The 21,575-nt window shown below is 47.1% G+C and overlaps 1 protein-coding gene across 2 annotated transcripts in view; it reads left to right on the top strand.

Moving 5' to 3' along the window:
• The first annotated feature begins 15,196 nt into the window (after window positions 1-15,196).
• Window positions 15,197-21,575, top strand: part of RGS9 (regulator of G protein signaling 9) — a 72,762-nt gene continuing 66,383 nt past the window's right edge. For both annotated transcript variants that reach the window (XM_053569165.1, XM_053569164.1), the window contains exon 1: window positions 15,197-15,425. In XM_053569165.1, coding sequence (XP_053425140.1) covers window positions 15,369-15,425 — 57 coding nt within the window. In that variant the 5' untranslated portion in view covers window positions 15,197-15,368. The remainder of the gene's footprint in view (window positions 15,426-21,575) is intronic.

The raw sequence follows: 21,575 nt of genomic DNA, 5'->3' as shown, positions 1-21,575 counted from the left end.
TTTCATTTTTCACTAAAAAGGAATTAACTTGCACTCTGGATTTATACATCAAATTCTTGACTTTGGTTAGCATTACTTAGTGTGTCTTCTGTGAACTGTTAACCTCTGTGTCAACTAATGAATCTAGCTTTTTGGATCCACAGAGTAAAGGATCTGAAACTGGAACAAGGGCACTCTAGGATTGTAATCCAGTCATTCTCAAGCAGGCCTTGTCTGAAACTGCAAGAGGTCAGTAGCATACTATTAAGTCATACCATGGAATACTATCCAGCCATAAAAAATGGTAAGTTTGTATCTTTTGTTAACAACCTGGATGGATTTGGAGAACACTCTCCTAAGTATCACAAGAATGGAAAAGTAAAGCATCACATGTACTCAACATTAAGTTGAAACTAGTAGATTAACAACTACTTGTTCACATGAGACAAAAACTCAAATTCAAGAAGCGGGGAGGTAGGGAGGGGGATTGGTAAGTTCTCACCCAACAGGAACACTGCTTGGGTACATGGCACACTTCCTGGGTGAAGGGCACAACTACACGTTGGACCTAAATTTACAAATGCAAATGACACAATTTAATCTATGTACCCTCATGTTAATCTGAAATTAAAAAAAAAAATACTAGTGAGTCCCTTCACAGCTCTACCTGGAGGTTTGTGCCAAACACATGAAACTATCTCACTAAGGGTTTCTATTGGTGCTTCAGTAACTGAGCTATCTTGACGAATTTCAAAACAAGCATTGTTCTAAACTTGCTTCTATGTCAGAGTCCAGTGACTGCCACTTAATGCATACATACTACACATTTAAATGGTGTTTAGCTGCATTCTATTTATACAGTGAGAAAATGTTAATCTTATCTTACTAAAGTAGGTCCATCTACAAATCCATGGACAAATTTCCTAGGTTTGTTTGTCATCAAGAATCCTTGAATATACTGAATTGTAGAATTTCTACCTGGTACAATCTACATTTTTCCAAATAATTTTTCCCATTGTTCTATAAATACACATTGTTTGCCCAATTAATACTGAGATGTTATTTGCTTTTCATGATGTATGAGGAGAAAGGGCAAGGACAAACTGTTTCCTTTTCCAAATGTTATTCTCTTGTAGTTCTTCATTGATTATGGTCCATTTCCTTGAATGTACATAAAACTGAAACTATCCTTACCGAAATCTAGCCAGATGATTTCCAAAAAGCAGATGTGACATGCCTTTGTGTCCAGGTGAATGATCTCTTTGTCAGCATTTCCCAAAATGTGTTCTGGGGAAAACCACATTGAAGTGATATTAATAGGGCATTTCTCAGAAGTTTCCATGGTCAGAATGTTTGAGAAACACCAGACTAAACAAAATTGAGTTCCATCACTGCAGGCCTTCTATCATTTAGTATTTTATCATCAACTATGTTGACACTATAGTTCAAATCCCATTTTTTTTTTTTTTTTGAGACAGTTTTGTTCTGTCATCCTGGTTAGAGTGCTGTGGCTTCATCATAGCTCACAGCAACCTCAAATTCGTGGGTTAAAGGGATCCTTCTGCTTCAGTCTCCCAAGCAGCTGGGACTACAGGCGTGCACCACAGCGCCGGGCTAGTTTCCCCACTTTTAGTAGAGATGGCGTATTGCTCTAGCTCAGGCTGGTTGAGAACCCCCGAGCTCAGGGGATGCACCTGTCTCGGCCTCCCAGAGTGCTAGGATTATAGGGGTGAGCCACCACTCCTGGCCTCAATTACCAAATGTATTTGTCCTTTTATTTTCTTCTCAGAACACATTATGGTATCCAGATTCACAAAAAAGTTGTTAAAGAAAAAAAAAACCCGATTGTAAAAGTTTCATCTGAAATACTCCTCAACACAATCTCAAAGATTAGTGCCAGAGAGGTCATATCATTTTCACAAACGAACATAAACTAGTGCGCACACACTGGACAAGATGGCAGATTGTATCCTCTGCCAATCTGGTAAAATTGAGGACACTCAAGTTCAAAAAGTTGGGTGGCCAGCTCCTATGAAAGTGTCTGCCCTGGCAAAGAAAGAACCTAGGCCAGTATTCTGCGAGGCAGTACTCTAAAATCTCGAGTCCCTTTTCTCTTGGCGAGAGCTCCTGATGTTGAGTCTTCACCCTCCTCTCCCACGGGGAGTCCTTCTGCCCCTTCTGTCCTTCCAACTGCAGAGTTCCTCTCCCCCCACCCCCCGACTCTTCTTCCAGGCTCACAAATTCTCACCACTCGATTTACCTCTTCTCTCCCGTATTTGGCTACAATTAAATATAAAAGTGCATTTTTTTGTTTTAGCTACTTGAGTTTTTAAAATGGGCCAGTCTGTTCTCTCAGATACACGAAAAACAAACTCCGAAGCACACTTCAACTTGAGTGTCACCATTATTTTTTCGTTTCAGGTGGCCCTCGGGGGGTATAAGGAGGAAAGCCGTTCCCAGCTAAGTATTCTAGGAGCCGATCGTGAAGAGGTTAGCACTGTGGCCCAAGGGACCCCTCCGTGAAGCCTTCCGTCCCGGCCCCCAATTCCGCGGCACGCAAAACCGTTCCCGCACGGCCTCCAGCCAGCCCAGAGCAGAGGGGCAGCAGAGTATCAGCTAATCCCACGCACCCGCGCGCCAGCCGGGGCCGGAAGTGGGCGGCCGGCGGAAGCCCGCCTCCCGGAGCCTGCCTTCCCCTCTAGGCGTCTGGAGGGTTCCACACCTCTATGGTTTGTGGTCTCGCGCCGTCCCGCTTGCCCCGGGGCAGAAGGAAACCCGGAGCCCTGGCTAGGCCGGGAAGAGCCTCGGATAGGAGGCTCCTACCCTGTAATCCGCGTGCGCACCTGGCACCACCACCAGCGCGGGCTCGGAGACTGTTGTCACCACGATTTAAGAAAAGGAAGATACGGGAACACAACAGGGCCCCCCAGAACTTCTCAACCGTTTTCGAGCTCTGTCCCCTTACTGTATGCACAGGTGCATTTTAAAATTTAGATGATGTCCTCTTTCCATTCAGTGAAACAGCTGAGATGACCATAAATAAATAATTCTTTTTTAAAAAAACAGGGTTTACACTGGAAGTGATTCTTGAGTTTGAAACCCAGGCTGGGGCTGGACCCGCTGCCCTCGTGTCTCCTCCCGCCGTCCTTCCTCTCATCTCAGGGGCCCCAGCTGGCTCATCTGTGGATTCTAAGAGAAAGGGAAAACTATGCAGAATCTGGTAAAATTAAAATGGCCTAGGTTTAAAGAATAACATCCAACACAAAAAAGCGTGTGGTGAAATTGGTTCATTCTGAGCAAACAATGCAAATAGAGGCAGTATTGTTGAAAAACGAATGCATTTTATATTAAGTCATTCTGACTCAGGGGATCCCATCTGCGAAAATAATGCAAATAATGCAAGAGAAAGAGAAAGTGCATTTCTGAAGTAATTCTACAATGGACAGCTGTTGGTTTGATTCAGTTTTCGTTTTTCCGATTTTAAAATTAGAAGAGGGGGCGGAGCCTGTGGCTCAGTGAGTAGGGCGCCGGCCCCATATACCGAGGGTGGCAGGTTCGAACCGGGCCCCCGCCAAACTGCAACAGCAACAAAAAAAACCCAGCCGGGCGTTGTGGCGGGCGCCTGTAGTCCCAACTATTCTGAAGGCTGAGGCAAGAGAATAGCCTAAGACCAGGAGTTGAAGGTTGTTGTGAGCTTCATGGCACTCTACCCAGGGCGATAAAGTGAGACTCTGTCTCAAAAAAAAGAAAAAAAAAGTAGGAGAATTTTTTTTTTTGGTGGGAAACCTGCTCTCTCAATCCACTTTTGGGACAGGCACATGATCCAGCTCTGGCCAATCAGAACATCCTTCCAGGGCAAGGCGGTAAGGCATGAAGGGTCCCCGCCTAACAGGTGAGTGAGCTCCTTGTTCAGTCTCTCTGAGTCTCAGCATGCTCCTCTGTCAGATGGGCATGTTAATAACAGACCCCCATCTCCTGGGTTTGGAGTAAGGACTCAATGAATGAAGTCGGTATGATACACATAGTGCCTGGTTAGTGCTACCATTATCATTTCCTACCTCCCTGCCTTCATCATTATTTTCCAATTTCCACCTTTCCTTTCTTTCCATTTTCTTTTTGCTTTCCACATACTCCAATATCATCTACTACACTATCCCAGAAACTATGTTTTATATCTTTCTTCCCTATCGGAAGTATCCTGAAGCCAGGACTGTGTCTTATGTACCTCATTTGCACCTTGCATGCTTAACACAGCTCTGACCTTAGAAATGGTGTTCAATCAAGATGTGTCCAGAAGAAACCTCTGTCCTGAAGAAAACGGAATATTAACTAGGGCAGAACAGAGAAAGTTTGAACAATTAATAAAAATGAAAAAACCCTAGATGATAAAGGAAATAGAATCACATGAAGCTGGAACAATTTTCTTACAAAAAGAGGCTTAATCCCTGGGGATTGAAGACCATTTTTTTTTTTTTGCCCTAGCCCTGGAATTGTTCCCATCTGATGGATGAATGGATTCTAGGAACAGACTACTACCTGAAGCTCACTTTCTTAATTATTGCTTCCTTTCTTTGCTTTGGTACCCATCTCTTCCCTTGGGGATTGGCAGGAGAAATGATCATTGTCTTTAGAGAGATCAAATCTACCCTCAGGATATCCAAAACCTCCCTGCAAAAAATCGCTCATACAATGCAAAGTGTAGAGGGGGCTTTTGGTAACTGTTAGGACTCTTAGATGCTGCAGCCTGACCCTAACAGATATGGAAGGACCTCTTGACTTAGCTAACTTTTCCCACCATGAGATTCTGCAATTTATCAAATATTTTCCCATATTATATTAACTACCATTTTATAATTATCATTTGATTCTCTATAGCAAGAAATGCATCGTTTGGGAGTAGAGGCTTTGCCCAGAGATGCACATGCTAGTAAATAGCCAAACCAAGACTCAGTCATGGGTCTTTTGGTTCTGAATCCTGTGCTCTTTCCATGACCACAGGGCTCCACCTTCCTGAATTGATAATGGTGATGCAAATTCAGTGAAATAAACTCTGGCTGAGTCTACCTGGGTATAGGATTGATCTGTAACTGGAGGATTTCAGGACAAGTCTGCAGAGAGTGTGATGGGACTGAAGGGCTGTCAAGAAGTCAGTGCATGTGGCAGACACAAGCTGAGTGGGGAGGGAGATGAGGCCATGAGGGATGGAACACATGGAAACAGAGGGTTCTGGGGATGGGAGTTTCCCAAGATGATGGTGAACACATACGGACACTCTGAACAGGACGGGATGCTGGACTTAGAGGAAAAGATATAGGAGTTCAGGCTTTCCAAGATGGCTCAGTTTGGGGTAAGAACTGGGATAAGGCCACACAAGTGGGTGGCTGTGGATATAGATGGCTGAAGTGAAGAAGATGCAAAGATCCCTGGAGGAAGGAGGTCAAGGGCCAGTGAGTCTCAGGAGTTTGGCAGGTCATCCACAGAGACCCTGAAATCACCCAGGATGAGGATAAGAGGAGGATACCAGTGAGGTGTCCATGTTTCCAAGGGAATCTGGAGGAAGACAAATAAGAGCAAAAGGAAGAGTGAGGGTGGCAGAGACGAGTGAGTGAGCTCAGAGGAGGGAGGGTGTAGCACGAAAGCGGAAGGGTGGTGGTTAGAAGAGGCAATGGGAAGCTCGGGGAACTCCCAGTAACCAGCCTGGAGACAGGGCTGATGTCAGGGGATTGAAGAACCTTCTTTGCATCCTGAGGGATGGGCCCACTTGCACTTAGAATGAAGATCTGGTAGAATATTCTAGGAGGACAAAGAGGACTATGTTTATGAAGGAGGTGCTTGAGGATAAAGCAGAAGGGACAAGGACGGCAGTGGAGGACAGACAGATGGGGAGGTGGGTGGGGTCGGGTAGGGATGAGAAGCCTTGAGTGAGTTTAGGAGCACCCGTGCACTGGAGCCAGCTTGCACCTGGGCACAAGAGCTGACTGTGTGAATTTCTTCCCAACTCCAGTCTGTGAGTCTGGGGTCAGCAAGGTCACACTGGTAGGTGTGTTTACACCACAGAAATTGGCAACGCTGCTAATTAGATCTATCCCCTGCCAAAAACAAAATAACACCAAAACAAGTGCTTACAAGCCACCGACTGCCTTTACTCTTAGTGAAAATCATTGATTAAGAGGGATGTGAGATTGTACTAATTATGTACTCAAAGTGGTGAGTGGAAAACACCACAGTGTGTGGTACAAACTCAATGCCAAAGGAGAGGAAAGGATGGTATCTCCTCAGGGGTACAATTTGGTGTGGGTTTTGAGGCAGGGGCAACAGAGATAGGATTTCATATGTCAGCAATATGGAAGAAGGGGTTTTCAGCAGAACATGGGTAAGAGAAAAGACCCAAAGGTGGGAAGATCTACCATATGCCAGAGGAAAAGCAAGTTTCGGGTCTGGCTAGAAGAGAGAGTTCATGTAAAGGAGCAGTGAAACTGGTGGAAAATTAGATTGGGTCCAACTGTGAGAGAATGAACTTTATTAGGCAAGCAAGCGAGGGCGAGGGAGGGACATTATAATAGCAATACCTAGCAAAAATTAGTCTTTGCGTTCCTACTTTTTTGTACTGAGATATAATTCATATATGATAAAATCCATCCTTTTGAAACATGCAATTCAATGGTTGAGGTATATTCACAAGGCTGAGTCACTATCTGCCATCTGATTTCAGAGCATTTTCAAGAAGACACCTCAGGCTTGTTAGCAGTCCCTCCCTGTTCCCTCTTCCCCTCAGGATTTGTACTTTTTTCAAAACACCAAATTTGTTGTCTGCAGGGCTGTCTGCCATAGATAAAGAAAACGATGGGGACAGAGGACACAGTTAGCTTTTCCACAAGATCCAGCTGATATAATGAGAGGTTCATATAGGAGTGGAAAGACAGAAGAGTGGATGGATAGCTAGATGAATGGATAGACAGATAGACAGAGTGATTGATTGATAGCAGCATGGACCACACAGGGAAGCACAGAAAAATGAGCATGTGGGAGGTGGGTCTTCAAATGAAACATCTAAATAAAGTGGAAGTTGTGAATTAAAAAGAAGAAAGTCCTTGCAGGAGTTGACGTTTTTACTTTCTTTGCATCTCCTAGGAACAAACATCTTTCTGCACCCTTCTAGACATTTCCATTCTTGGGGAAACTAAAGTTGAAAAAGCAGAAGAGCCAGGAACTTTGGAAAATCCCTTGCTTTGAAAAGCCATGAGAAAGACACTTGTTCCCTGCTGCCCTCTCGGCTCCTTATGAAGGGTGGTGGTGGCTGCTGGAGGCAGGAGGAAGGGCTGGGACGGCCCCCACCCTCTCCGCACTGTGGCGCCTGAGCCATCTCGGCACTGTGGGCGTAGGGGAGGAGCATCTGTGATTGGCAGAAACACCCAGGAAACCACAAACCGCCAGGTGGATCTCGAGGGCCAGGGTCAGCAGAGGACCCTGGGCAGGCATGCATTCTGTTTAAGTATCCTTTGCAGGACGTATGTGTTTGACAAAACAAAGGGCTTCGGTAAGATGCAGACAAATGACATGCCCCGAGCAGTACATTGTCCTGGGGTCTCTTTTCCTCATGTGGTCTGTCTTGTCTGCCCGTGCCACACCCATCCCTCTCTGATCACCTGTGGCAGGAATGGTTGGGGTATGTTGATGGTACCATTCAGCTCTTTTAAGTGTTTGCTACATGGAATCTCATTTTGGGGAGGCTGAGCTCATAAGCAACTTTGCTTTTTAAGGAGCACTAGCTCCCCTCTGCCACTCTTCAGGGCTCACTGAGCTTTTTATTCTACTTAGAATACTGATGTCATAGGATTTTACAATCAGAGAGGACTTTTGAATTCGCCAAGTATGATTCTTTCTTATTACTTAGAAATTAGACAATCACAAGGTTTAGATAATTTGATCAAGGTCACTCATCCAGCTAATCCATAGTGACCAGAAAGCAGATCAGTGGTGTGTGGGGACAGCAGAAGGGAAGGACCAGGAAGGGACACAAGCAGACTATTTTGGGGAATGGATTTGCTTCCTGTCTTGAGTGTGTGGCTGGTTTCAGGGGTGTACACATAGATCAAAACTTATCAAGTTATGCACTTTAAATGTATGATTATCATATGCCAATTATGTCTCAATAAAAATCCGAATCAAAGCCACCCATTTGGTCAGAGGCAGAGCAGGGACCAGAATCTTGTTCCTCAACCCCAGTGCTTCCTTAAAACCAAAGCCTGTATCAAGTTGTAGATATGCCTTTTCCCATAGTGTTGGGTCTTTTTTTGAGATTGAGTCTTGCTCTGTCACCCAGTCTAAAGTGCCATGGCAGCTCACAGCAACCTTCAACTCCTGGGTTCAAGCGATCTTCCTGCCTCAGCTTCCCAAGTAGCTGGAACTACAGGCACCTGACCCAACATCCAGCTAATTTTTTTTTTCTTCTATTTTTAGTATAGACAGGGTCTCCCTCTTGCTCAGGCTGGTCTCGCTCTCCTGAGCTCAAGGTATCCTCCTGCCTTGGCCTCCTAGAGGGCTAGGATTATAGGTGTGAACCGCCCAGCCCAGCCCAGAGTGTTGTTTTTCAAATTTGGTGTTTTCCAACCTTTATGGAAAGAAGTATGGAGAATTCCTAACTAAAAGTCGACCTTCCATTTGATCATGCAATTTCATTACTAGGTATCTACCCAGAAGAACAAAACCCATTTTACCATAAAGACATTTGCACCAGTTTGTTTGCTATAGCCCAATTCATAATTGCCAAGTTGTGAAAGCAACCTAAGTGCCCATCAATCCATGAATGGATCAACAAACTGTGGCATTTGTATACCATGGAATACCATGGAGTACCATTCAGCCATAAGAAAAGATGGAGACTTTACACTTTTTATGGTTACCTAGATGGAGTTGAAACACACTTTTTTTTTTGAGACAGAGTCTTACTATGCTGCCCTTGGTAGAGTGCCATGGCATCACAGTTCACAGCAACCTCACTCTTGGACTCAAGCGATTCTCTTGCCTCAGCTTCCCAGTAGCTGGGATGACAGGCACCCGCCATGATGCCCAACTATTTTTTTGTTATTGTTGTCATTGTTGTTTAGCAGGCTCTGGCTGGTTTGAACCCACCAGCCCTAGTGCATGTGGCTGGCTCCCTGACTACTGAGCTATGGGTACCCAGCCTGAAACACATTCTTCTTAGTAAAGAATCTCAGGAATGGAAATAATCAATACCTATATGATACCAATATATAAACAATTACATGCTCACATGAATGAGAGGAGAGAGAAGGGGGGGCTATTGACAGGAGACGAGAGGGCAATTGGTGGGATCTCACCTAATGTGCACAATGTGAGGGTGTTCAGCACACCCCCTGGGTGATGGACTCAACTGCAACTTGAACTTTACCTTGGAAGTGAGAACAATGTAGCCTAAAAATTTGTACCCTCATTTTAAAAAATATTTATTAATTTATTTTTATTATTGAGGATTCACTGAGGGTACAGAGAACCAGGTTACACTAATTGCATCTGTTAGGTACAGTCCCTCTTATAATTGTGTCACACACTGTGACCCTCCACTCCCCTCCCTCTTTCCCTCTCTTTGCTCCCTCCCCCCATGTACTACATCATCAATTGTCCTCATATCAGAATTGAGTACATTGGATTCTTGTTTCTCCATTATTGTGATGCTTTACTAAGCAGAATGTGTTCCAACTCAATCCAGGTTAATATAAAAGATGTAAAGTCTCCATCTTTTTAATGGCTGAATAGTATTCCACGGTAGACATATACCACAGCTTGTAAATCCATTTCTGGATTGGTGGGCATTTAGGCTGTTTCCACAGTTTGGCAATTGTAAATTGAGCTGCACGTCCCATTACTGGGCATCTACTTAGAAGGAAAAATATCATTGTACCCTCATATTGATTCGAAAAAACAAAACCTCTGTATTTTCAAATTGTTTATAATGAAACATAATAACAGCCTTACAAAAAATGTAGCAGAGGCTGCTCCACAGTTCCCATCTGACCTGGTCCTGGGGTAGAAGTGTACCCCACAGGACTGGGAGGGGGTTGGGGGCACAGCAAGGTGTGATTTTGTTCTTTTTTCCTATGTTCATCTCTAGCAAGGCTTGTGAAAAGTATCTTCTCTAAATGCATCTGATGAATTAAATTTAGAAAAAGAAAGATAAGAGGAATGGAGTTTCTATCACAGAGCTGGTGGTCCCCATAGGTCAAAATATGAATAGTTTCTGCACAACCCCCGGGTGAGGAAGAGGCAGGAAGTCTTCCAGGAAATTCTACCTCCTCTTTTTCTCTAGAGCCCCCTCCCCCGCCAATCAAACACCCAGAGCCACCAGCTGTGGCCAGATGCCAAGGTCCAAAATAGCTTTTTTTGTGGAGAAGGTGAAAGTGCAGGAAGAAGGGCAGGCGTGTCCACCCCTAACTTCCCTCTGCTGATGGACTTGGGCTGACCCATGAGGTGGACAGAAACGCTGCCAGTGGCCCAGTGTGCTGGCTGGGTGGGAGAGAATGCCCTGGGGTTCCCCACCAGAGTGTGTTTTCATGAGCTATTGGTTCTCTAAATAGGAGCTAGGCAGAAACATTCACCCATCTAAGGGTTTTGTTGTTGTTGCTTTTAAAAGATTAAAAATAAACTATAAATGTAACATACACTTGTAACAGTTTCAAACAAGACAGAATTACATGAAGTGAATGGGGAGTGGCCCAGGGAGTTAGGTGACTTTCATACTGTTCCTGTCCAAGTCAGACAGATGTCTACTGGTGCAGGTGTGGGAGGTGCTGTCATCACGCTGTCCAAAGTCCTTGGGGACGCAGGATGAACTCTGAGATTTCTCTGGACATTCACACAATCACAGACATGTAACCTATCCGGCTGCTTCTTTGCAGTGTGCGTTCCCTGTGTCTCTCCCTCCAAGTCCTTTGTACTTCTCCGCCTGACTCCATACTCCGGGAGGCTGACCCTAAAGTGTCACCCAGAGGCCATTGCCCTCTGGATCCGGGTCAGGACTGACCAATGGGAGATATCCACAGGAGGCCCATCAGCGAGGCGGTGAGAGAGCCATGTTGTTTATCCCCGGGCTTCCTGTCTGGCAGTGACTGTCATCCTGGATGCCTGGCTCTGCCTCTTCACCCCACTGTGCCTAGGCAGTGGTTAAGGGTGGCCCACAGCTGCTAGTCTCTGGGGCCTCAACATCCCTTAGAGGCTGCACCTTTTATAAGAACTCTCTGCTTAGAAGCCTCTGATGCAGACATCATATTGGAATTAATGGTTTAGGTTCAGTGTTCCCTCCCAGATGGTGAGAGGGCATAGATGCAGGGATGCGTGTCTTTTCAGGCTTGGTGGCCTCAGCACTCAGCACAAGGTTGATTTGACCAGGGGTGTTGGTCACCTAATTGACATGATCTTAGATCTGGGTTCTAAATAGCACTGCTGATTGTATGTGCCATTTAGACCACCTCATTGTACCTGGATGAGGTTTTCTCCTTGGGGGACAAGGTCCAGGACTACGTAGATCACATTGTATTATGTCCAGGGCAGCTTGACTATGGTTTAGGGCCTGAATCACACCCTTTTGTTGACAACGAGGAGGACACCAATGATGATGGTGATGATGGGATGTCCCTTTACCTGACTGAATCACAGGAGGATTTTACCATAGTACTACGTCCCTCTGCCTTAGCACAATGTTATATTTGCTTTTTTTGGTCCATCTTTTTTTGAGGAATAGTTTACACTCAACAACATGCTTTAATTTTAAGAATAGAGTTGGATCAGTTTTCATGAACTTATTTAGCTGTATGACCACCAGTCTCATCAAGACCCCCATCAAATCATGGCAGTCTTTGCCTCTACATGGTTTTTTTTTTATGCTGTTCTTAGTACAAAACCTTTGCCCCCTCATCTGGTTGACTTCCTGTCTTCCTCAAAGATTCCTCCTCCAGGATGTCTCTCTGATCCACTCAGGCCGGAGAAGATTCCCTTCCACAAAGTTCCGTATTGTATCAACTGCAGCTCCATCATCTGTAGATTTTGTTTTATAACATTTTTGTTTAAGTGTTCTTCTTAATGGTGAGCTCTTTGAGGCAGGGACTGGGTCATTTTCTGCTTTAGATTCCAGAACCTAGCATAAAGCCTGGCATACAATATGTTTGTTGTTTGAATAAACAGGAGAATTAAATCAAGTTGGTTTTTTTTTCTAGGACGCTAGCATGATACTTTTAATGCCACATTACACTTTCATTTTCTTTTCTTTTTTTTTGAGACAGGGTTTCACTCTGTGCCCTGGATAGAGTGCCGTGGTGTCATAGCTCACCACAACCTCAAACTCCTGGGCTCACATGATTGTCCTGCCTCAGCCTTCCAAGTAGCTGGGACTACAGGTGACACCATGACGCCTGGCTAATTTTTCTATTTTTCGTAGAGATGGAGTCTTCTTTTGCTCAGGTTGGTCTTGAACTCCTGAGCTCAGCAATCCACTGGCCTTGGCCTCCCAGAGTGCTAGAATTATAGGTGTAAGCCACCTCACCCAGCCCCACATTGGGTCTTTCAGTTGCAGGAAACAAAGATGAAGATATAAGGGGGGATTATAAAGACAGCCTGGCCTGAGGAAGGACACCCACTCAGCGGCGGCACAGGGGCCTGTCTGCCCCATGGCCTTCCATTGCTCTCTACCCTTTTAGTTCCTTTGCTTTCCTTTTCTGATTGGCTTCCTCTGCTCACCTTTCATTTCTGCTTCCGTATAAAGTCAGCCTGCATCTGGTCTCGGTTTCCTCTGGCCCTAACTTTCTCTCTATCTGACTCAAGTTGACATTTGCAGAGGTAATACTACGACAGGCTACTCTCAGTTCTTCAGATTTACATCACGGCAGCACCACGGTAGCCTCTGGGTTACGCACTTAGTATCCTTGGTCCAATGAGCTCAGAGTATGTCCCCTAAAATGAGGTTCCCATCTATAGCTGGTACTGTTAGGAGAAGGTGTGGGGAGGATCATGGCAGGCATTCTGAGGCCTTGCCTATCCTGTTACTGAGCAAAGTTCCTTATATTTGTGCACCTCTTTGCTCCTGTATAATTTCTCTTCCTTCATCTTAGGAAAGGTACCTATCTTCTTTCTTCTTAGAGTTTATAGCATTAAAGAATGCTGCTAGACTTGGTGATGCATGCTTCTAGTCCCAGCTACTCAGCTGAGATGGGAGGACTACATGAGGCCAGGAGGTTGAGACTAGCCTGGTCTGAGTCCTTTCTCAAAAAAAAAAAGAATCAAGGAATGTTGAAGCTGGAAGGAAGTCCATAGTTCTGCTCTGGCATATTGTAGCATGTGCTCTGTGTAGGCCCAAAAGATGCTGCATGAGAAAAAGGCCCAAAAGATGCTGCATGAGAAAAAGTCCAGATACCAAGACCATCCTTGGATCTCAGCTCACGCTAGGAACGTTCTTCTCAGTGGTCTAGTTTGCTTGGCACGATCTCTGTTCTTCTGGACAGGTGAACCTTTGCAGGGTCCAGAGGCCTCTAAATTCCTTCGAATCAGGGACTCAAACCATGAACCCCTTGACATTGTTTGTAAACTTCAGTGCTATGTGAACGTGTGTGTGCACGCGCGTGTGTACACGAATGTGTGCCTGTGTGTGTGTACACACATGAGCATGTTACCTGAAAGTGTTCATAGCTGTCATCAGATTCTCACAGGTAAATATGATCCTCTCAAAAATGGACAAGAACCACTGCTTTAGAGAGACACCGGGCCTGGGTGTGCTGGCTCATGCCTGCACTCTGAACTCACCAGCAAAGTAAGACCCTATCTTTACTAAAAGTAGGACAATTAGCCCAGTGTAATGGTGGGTGCCTGTAATCCCAGCTACTGGGCAGACTGAGGCAGGAAGATCACCTGAGGCCAGAAGTTTGATGTTGCTGTAAGCTAGGCTGATGTCATGGCACTCTAGCCCAGATAACAGAGCAAGACTCCATCTAGAAAACAAAAACAAAACAATAACAACAACAAAAAAACAGAGCAAGACATTGGTGGATGGTGCCTTCCAAAGGCAAACCTCTTTTTGCTCTGTCCCAACTTTGAACACTTTATCTACTACCCTTGACAGCCATCAATTACAAGTAGAAGGAAGTGCTTTTGAGACAGGGCAGTGCAGAAAGGCTTTTGATGATGTATCCTTTCGTTTTTCTAGAGATGACAACACCAAGATAGCGCTGTGTCAACACAGGTTCATCAGTTGTAACGGATGTCCCACTCTGGTGGGGACCTACTCATGGGTGACGAGAGTGGATTTGTGGGACATCTCTACACCTTCTGCTTAATTTTGCAGTGAACCTAAAACTGCTCTTAAAAATAAAGTCTATTAAAAACAAATAAACCAAAACTCTAAGAACCAGAGAAGTAAATTATAACATGCCCAAGGCCAGCTAGCTAGTTTAGTAGGGACTAGCCCCTTCCTCTTTTCTTTCTTCACTTTCTGTCTTTCTTCTTTTATTTATGTATTTATTTATCTTTTGAGTCTAGCTCTGTAGCCAGGGTTACAGTGCCATGGCCTCAGCCTAGCTCACAGCAACCTCAAACTCCTGGGTTCAAGTGATCCTCCTGCCTCAGTCTGTCCAGTAGTTGGAACTACAGGCATCTGCAATGCCTGGATATTTATTTATTTATTTAGTTAGTTAGTTTAGACAGAGTGTCACTTTGTCGCCCTGGGTAGAGTGCTGTAGCATCATAGCTCACAGCAACCTCAAACTTCTGAGCTCAAGCAGTCCTCCTGCCTCAGCCTCCCAAGTAGCTGGGACTACTTCTGTAGGATATTACGATCCCATTTTTAAATTTTTTATTTGTCAGATGATAAAATTGATTTTTAGAGATTTTAAAGGACGTGCCCAAGGCTACCGGCTTAACTAGTGGCAGAGCTGGCATGGGAAAGCGCGTGTTTTCCGCAGCGCTTCATCAGGGAGGGCTCTTGGCCTCAAGTCTGTACACAAATCCGCCCGAGGCTATAAAGCCGTCTCCTTGCGACAGGTTCTCCCTCCGGCTGGCCCTGACCTGCTCTGGCACCTAAGCCTCCGCGGGGCGCGGGCGGAGCGGGACACCGCCCCCTCGTGGCGGGTGGGCGCACGCGCAGCGCATGCTAATGAGCCCGCGGCGCCGCTCGCCTATTGGCTGGCGCGTGTTCCAGCGGCTCCCGGAGCCGGCGGGCGCCCAGCGAGCGTCGAGTGGCCACAGGCGGCAGCCTGCGCCCGGCCCTGCCCGCCCCGCCGCCTGGCTGCCGACGCCCGGGCCCGGCGAGGCGCGCTGGCCTTTGACTTGGGGGCACTTGCTCTCCCCTCCCATCAGTGCTCTGATCGTGAATTCATCCGGGGTCCAGGATGACAATCCGACACCAAGGCCAGCAGTACAGGCCGAGGATGGCATTTCTGCAGAAGGTAACCCCGGTGCCCACCTGGGCCCTGACGGTGGGTGGGGACGCAACTCTGGGTAGTGTGGATGAGAGTTAGAGGGGAGGGGACGGTGTCGCTTTGGTCTGTGCGACTTGATCTTATTAATTGACTAATTTGCTGTGTGTGTCGCTATTGAAGACTATACTAATTAGGTTTTCATGTCTCCGTTATAGTGGAGACTGCAAGGCCAGCGCTGACGGTATGGAGTGAAAACAACCTGTTACTTGGAGAGGAGGGTGCCTGAAGACAGTTCAGCCCAGGCTTTGTCAGATTTGAGGCAGCCTGCTGATATCGTTATAAGACACCCAGATGTTCCATCAACATTTTTTAAACCATTTTTTTCTGATTTAAGACTGCATTATTTTAAAATGTATGTCTGTGTACACTTTACCATAAGAAAGTGTTCTTTTTGGAGGGCAAAGGGTGTATATGTGTAAGTCTGTATTTCTCCCTTTTCCTGTGCTGGCTGCAGAAATGGGAACCTTTTCTCTTCTGTTGCAAATGCTTTCTCAAACCAAGTGGGAGGCATGAAGTGTCTATCCTGGATGGACATGTGGGAGCTGGAAGGCAGTTGTGGGCCTATGTGTCTGGGGACAGAGTGGTTCATTTTGTTCTGAGCTTCTGAGATAACTGGTGTCAGAAGAGATCTATGGAGGATTAAGTCCCAGATTACTTGTTTGCCGTTCCTCCCACCCACAGGCACTTTCCACAGTGCAGTGTCGATCTTCTTAGGCTTATCTTGTTTCAGAGAATTACCTGAGTGTTTGCAACAAGCTGGGCCCTTCCTTGAGCCCATGGAGCTCGTTTAGATGGTATTGTTGGTGACCAACTGTCCCAATTTGCCCAGAACTTTCAATGCTAAAATCAGAACAGTCCTGGGCACACTGGGACAGTTGGTCACACTCTGTCCCCCTACTTTAGGAAGCTTGGGCTTTTATTCCAGGGAGTAGAGGTGTTAGAATTGTGTGTAAAACAGAGAGGCCGAATGTTGTCTAACTCGGAAAGCACTCAGAACCTATATTGCAGACACCAGTTCCTAAAAGCAGGAGAAATCACCTGAGTCTGTTCTCTGAAAAGTCTTATATCCTTTTCTGGGATCTATCCCAGGATTGCCTTCTTCTCTCAGGACTGACTTGGAGCCGGAGAGTGTAATTGTCTGCAGATACACAGTTTGTTGATTGACTCTCTAATACTCCTTGCTATCATGACTGTTGCCTAGCAGATTCTCCTGTCTTTACCTTGACCTTCTAACTGGTGTCTTGGTCTTCAGCTTTGCCCCCCCGCCTCAACCTCCCCTCCTCCACTCTAGTCCCTTTCCTTCATCTCAGCCCCTGCTTCTACCCCAGCCCCCTCCTCTACCTCAGCCTCCCCTCCCAGCACCTCTCCTCTGCCCCAGTCTCCCCTCCATCTTCCCCCATCCGTGACATCCATGATACACAGGCTTTCTTTCTCAAACCAACTGTGACCTCCTCAACCTGAAACCCTCCACTGGCTTCCCATGTTCACAAGACGAAGTCCAACCTTCTCAGGTTGGCCCCTCAGGATCCTGCTGTGACCCATATCTCAGGCTTTACCTTTCTACCCACTTTCTGCACCTGCCCTCCAGGAAACAAAGCAAAGTAGCCACAGGACTCAGGGGTTCCTGCCTCGAAGGCCTCCTCACCTTTCTAGGAACTATGCCCTTCCAGGCCTCGGGTCCCCTCTGCTGGGGAAGTCTTTTCTGTCCTTCCTTCCTTAGTGATGTCTGGTTCTTCCCCCTCCCGAGCTGAGTGATGTCCTCTGCGTCCTGCTGATTCTGCCCCCACCTCCAGCATCACTCTGTCCCTTTGTCTTATGCCACAGTGTCCTGGCTGTGTATTCCAAGGTCCCTGGTCATGTCACAGAGTTCTTTAGTGTTGGGGATAGAATAACAGTCGGCAGAAGAGGATTCAAAAGCTGGTGCCAAAGATCCTTATTGAGGAACCAGCTGCACTAGGTGTCCCGCCTTCTGGAGAAGGGCCCAGACCAGAGGAATGTGGACGTGGGTGCCCGCATCCTGAGTGCTGATTCAGTACCTTATCTCGTCTTTTCCATAAGCCATTTACAGAGGATGAAATGAGACTCAGAGAGGTTAAGCAACTTGCCAGTCACACAGCCACTAAGTGGTGAAACCAGAAAAAAAGTACAAGAGTGGCCTTATTCTGTTGTCAAATGTAACACAGCACTCTGGACTTTCCCATGAGGTAGGGCAGAGCACAGGGGCTGTGGGAAGGCCTGGTTAAATGGGCTTGAGGGCACAGAGCTGAAGAATTTGTTCAGGCAGAGAGGAAAGGAAAGGTGTTCCAGGCAGAGGGAATAGCATGTGCTGAGGCACAGAGGTCTGGGAAACCTGGTGGGTTTGAGGAGGTGTTGTTCTGCAATGGATGAAGTTTGGACTACAAGGGAGTGGGAGGCGGGAAAGGGAGGCTGACATGGAGGGGATCCTCATGCACCTTTGGAACCTTTTGAAGGTGGCTTTAGTAGGGAGGGCCAAGGCAGAATTTGGAACAGGCACGTGATATGACAGATTTGCAAATTCGGTGTGAGCGAGAGGCCCGGATGGGATGTCTTCCCTTCCCTGAGCTAAGGGCATCCACCCAGGGTCCTCCTGTGTCCCCTGCAACTCCAGACACTTAGGAAACAGCAGTTTCTCACAGGCAGGGGAGAGTGGTGCTGGTTAGAAGGGCTGGTCCTCTTCCTGTAATTCCCTCTCCTGCAACTGCTTTCGCACCTGTGGCCATCTCAGGCGTGCTGCAGCCTGAGTGAGCGTGCCCACCAGCCAAGCTGCCTCCCACCTCTGACACCTGGGCTTGTTCAGTTGTGGCCAGAGGAAGTGGAGGGCTGGCCTGTCCATGGCTTTGCTAGGGGATCAGCTGATGACATGCAATGGACAGGCAAGCACAGGTGGGTGGCCTCCCGTGGCTCTGGCACCCATGGGCTCTTGTTCTGATGCTGGCCCATCCCCCTCTGCAATCCCTTCCCTGCCCGTCCCAGCCACCACTGCCCTTCAGATTCACAGTGGGACTGACTTTTCTTGGTGCCACCTGGAGAAGCCTTCTGCTAGACAGCTTTGTTTTCCCCTGTGGCTTCTGGCATGTCTTTTTACTTGGAAAGGAAGTGGAGAAACAGAAATAGTGAGGATACCCGGGCAGAGTGTGGTATCTCTTGTTTGCATCGTTCTTGCCTTTGGTACGTACATAATCGAGCACTTGTGTGCTAGGCATGATGCCAGGAGCCGGGGACGCTAAGGAGCTAAGAGTCTAGTAGAGAAAGACAAACGTATAAATTAGGAGAAAAAAGCAGTTATGTAGATTTGGCAGGCATTGTTAGAGGATGCATAGAGTTCTAAGTGGGGAGTGGTCGGTTGTACCTGGGGAGCAGGAGCCTGGGAATCAGGACACATTTCACGAGGAGGCTTGCAACTGAGGCAGGTAATACAAGGTCGGTAGTTTTTGGCCAGGAAGATGGGATAAGTGACATTTCTGGCAAACACAATACTGGAGAGTGAAATAGCATGGTGGTTTGGAGATTCCTTAGGGCTTGGGGTTGCTGGCCCTGAGTGGGCAGGAGGTGGGTTTGGAATTGATGGGCAGGGAGGCAGGCAGGTAGGCCCAGAGCTGGAGGGCTTCACGTGTCACGATAAGGAGTTTGATGCTTTCTGAGTTTAATGAGAAGCTGTTTGAGGTTTTAAAATCAGTGATGTATAAGATGCTTTGGCTTAGATGCTAGAAAGCTGATTCCAGTGAGAGGGGATGAGTACTTCACTCTGGTTGTGCTTTTAAAAATATTGATATCAAATCACTGTTTTTGGAGGCTCTGACTTATTAACACTTGATCTGGAGGTGGAGCCCAAGCATTGGTCTTTTTATAAAAGCTTCTCAAGTAGTTGGAATGTGCAGCCAGGATGAAAGCATGGGGACATTTAGCAATGTCTGGGTACATTCTGGGTCATCACAGCGGGGGTGGGGTCCTTTTGGAATTTAGGGTAGAGGCCAGGGATGTGGCTAAACAGGAGAACCTCCCCACCCCTGCAAATAACGATTCAGCTCCAGTGTCAATGGGGCAGCAGTTGAGACTCCTGGGCTAGAGGGTACCCCAGAGGCTGGAGACAGGTGGAGGTCGAAAGATAGAACCGCTAGCCCAGGAGGGAGGTTAGAAGATGTTCCGCTGGGCAGACAAGAGATGTGTTGCAAAGAAAAGTGGAATCAACAGAAGTTGGCCACGTTTCAGCAGGGGTCACCTGTATTGCTTCCTGGGCTTTTGCCCAGGGTAGGAAGAACAGGTTTGGGAGAACAAACACCGAGCCCTGGTTAAGGCCTAGTGCTCTTGAGTGTCTGGGGGCCAGCGGGGTGAATGGCAGAGGTGGCCAGACTCCATGTGGCCAGGCTGATTCGCAGTAGCACACTCTCCCCTGTTAGAAAAGCAGCCCTGTCATTCTGGGTCACTTTCCCCATCTTTGTATAAAAAGCCCTGATTATTATTGCCCCCTTCCCAGCCTTCTCCAGCTTAAAGGAAAATTCCAGCCCCTGCAGTGAGTGACAGCTCTTCAGTGCGAGGAGGGTGTGGGTGTGCAGGTGGGGTGCTGAAGCCATCAAAGTCATCATTTCTGATCCCTCTGTGATGTGGGGCTCCAGGCAGGTATGCAGTCCCACCTCTGAGCGGTGGCATCTGAGAGAGGAGGGTGTGGCTGACATCCTGACCCTCTTCTCCCCACGCAGGGTGAGCTGGGTGAGCAGGAGCCAAGCTGTGCACCATGAATGTTCGATTTGGGAACGAGATGGGGCTGATGCTTTTTGGGAGGAGCTGGGAAGCTGAGTCTGGTTGGGGAATGGGGGAATTGGTGTCAGGCTGAGAATGGCTGGGGTTCTGCCCTCCTCTCCAGTGGGACACCCGTGGGACACAAGGAGGGTGTGAGAGCCTGCAGCAGTTTGGAGCAGAAAAGGCAAGGACTTCCTGCTCTCCGGTGCACTTGGGAAACCATTGCAATTCTCTCCTCTGTCAAGGGCAGGGAGTGCTTCCCACTGAGGATGGAACGCAGACTGCAAAGTGCCACAGCTGAGTGGCTTAAGCAACAGAAATTTCTTTTGTCACAATTCTGGGGGCTACAAGTCTGACCCCACGGTGTGGCGCGGTGGTTTCTGCTGAGGCGTCTCTCCTCTGCGTGTAGTGGCTGTGTTCTCTCCCTGTCCTTCTGTCACCTTCTCTCTGTACCCATCCAGGTCCTAATCTCCTCTCATAAAGACACCAGTCAGATGGGACTGCAGTCCACCCAGTGACCTCATTTTTACCTTACTTACCTCTTTAAAGACTTTGTCTCCCCATACAGCCACATTCTGAGGTGTGGGAGTTAGGACTTTGACATGTAAATTTGGAGGGATGGGCACAGTTTAGCCCATGGAGCTAGGGTCTATGGTGTCCCCAACAGGTGATGGAGGGGATGCCTCAGAAGAATTTAGAAGGAGAAAGGCCTACAGAGAACTGATCAGAATCCCAGGGGGCTGAACTTCCTCAAAATGTTCCCAGGGCCACGGGTATTGGGTACACCTGCAGTTTCAGCAACATGGGAGGCTGAGGCAGGAGGATCGCTCGAGCCCTGTTGTTCAAGGCTGCCATGAGCTGTGATAATACCACTGCACTCCAGCCTGAGTGACAGGGCAAGACCCTGTCTCTAAAAAACAGAAAGTTCCCGAGGTCCACGTGATGTTCCATCCTCCCACCCAGCTCTTCCTTTTTGTGAAGGGTGACACACCTGCTGGAAAGAAATCTGACTCCCCTCATTGTGTTTTTAAAATAACTCTCATTATTCCTCCTCTGAAGGTTATTTTCAAACTCTTTATAGCTAGATTCTTTTTTTAATGCAAAGACAAGGAATCAAATCTGCTAACTTTCTATCGGAGAAACTCAGGTTTCTAACTTTTAAAAAAGTAAGATTAGATTTCTTCTCCCCCTTATGGGGCCCCCTGTTTGCATGAAATACTGTTCTTTCATTTAATAAAAAATTTTTGAATCAGGCCGGGTGTGGTGGCCCTTGTCTGTAATCCTAACCCTTTGGGAGGCTGAGGCAGAAGGATTGCTTGAAGCCAGAAACTCAAGACCGAGCTAGAGAGACCCCCGTGT

The sequence above is a fragment of the Nycticebus coucang genome, chromosome 18, assembly GCF_027406575.1.
Source record: "Nycticebus coucang isolate mNycCou1 chromosome 18, mNycCou1.pri, whole genome shotgun sequence".
In the NCBI taxonomy this organism is placed as follows: Eukaryota; Metazoa; Chordata; class Mammalia; order Primates; family Lorisidae; genus Nycticebus; species Nycticebus coucang.
This window is presented reverse-complemented; position numbering and strand designations above follow the sequence as displayed.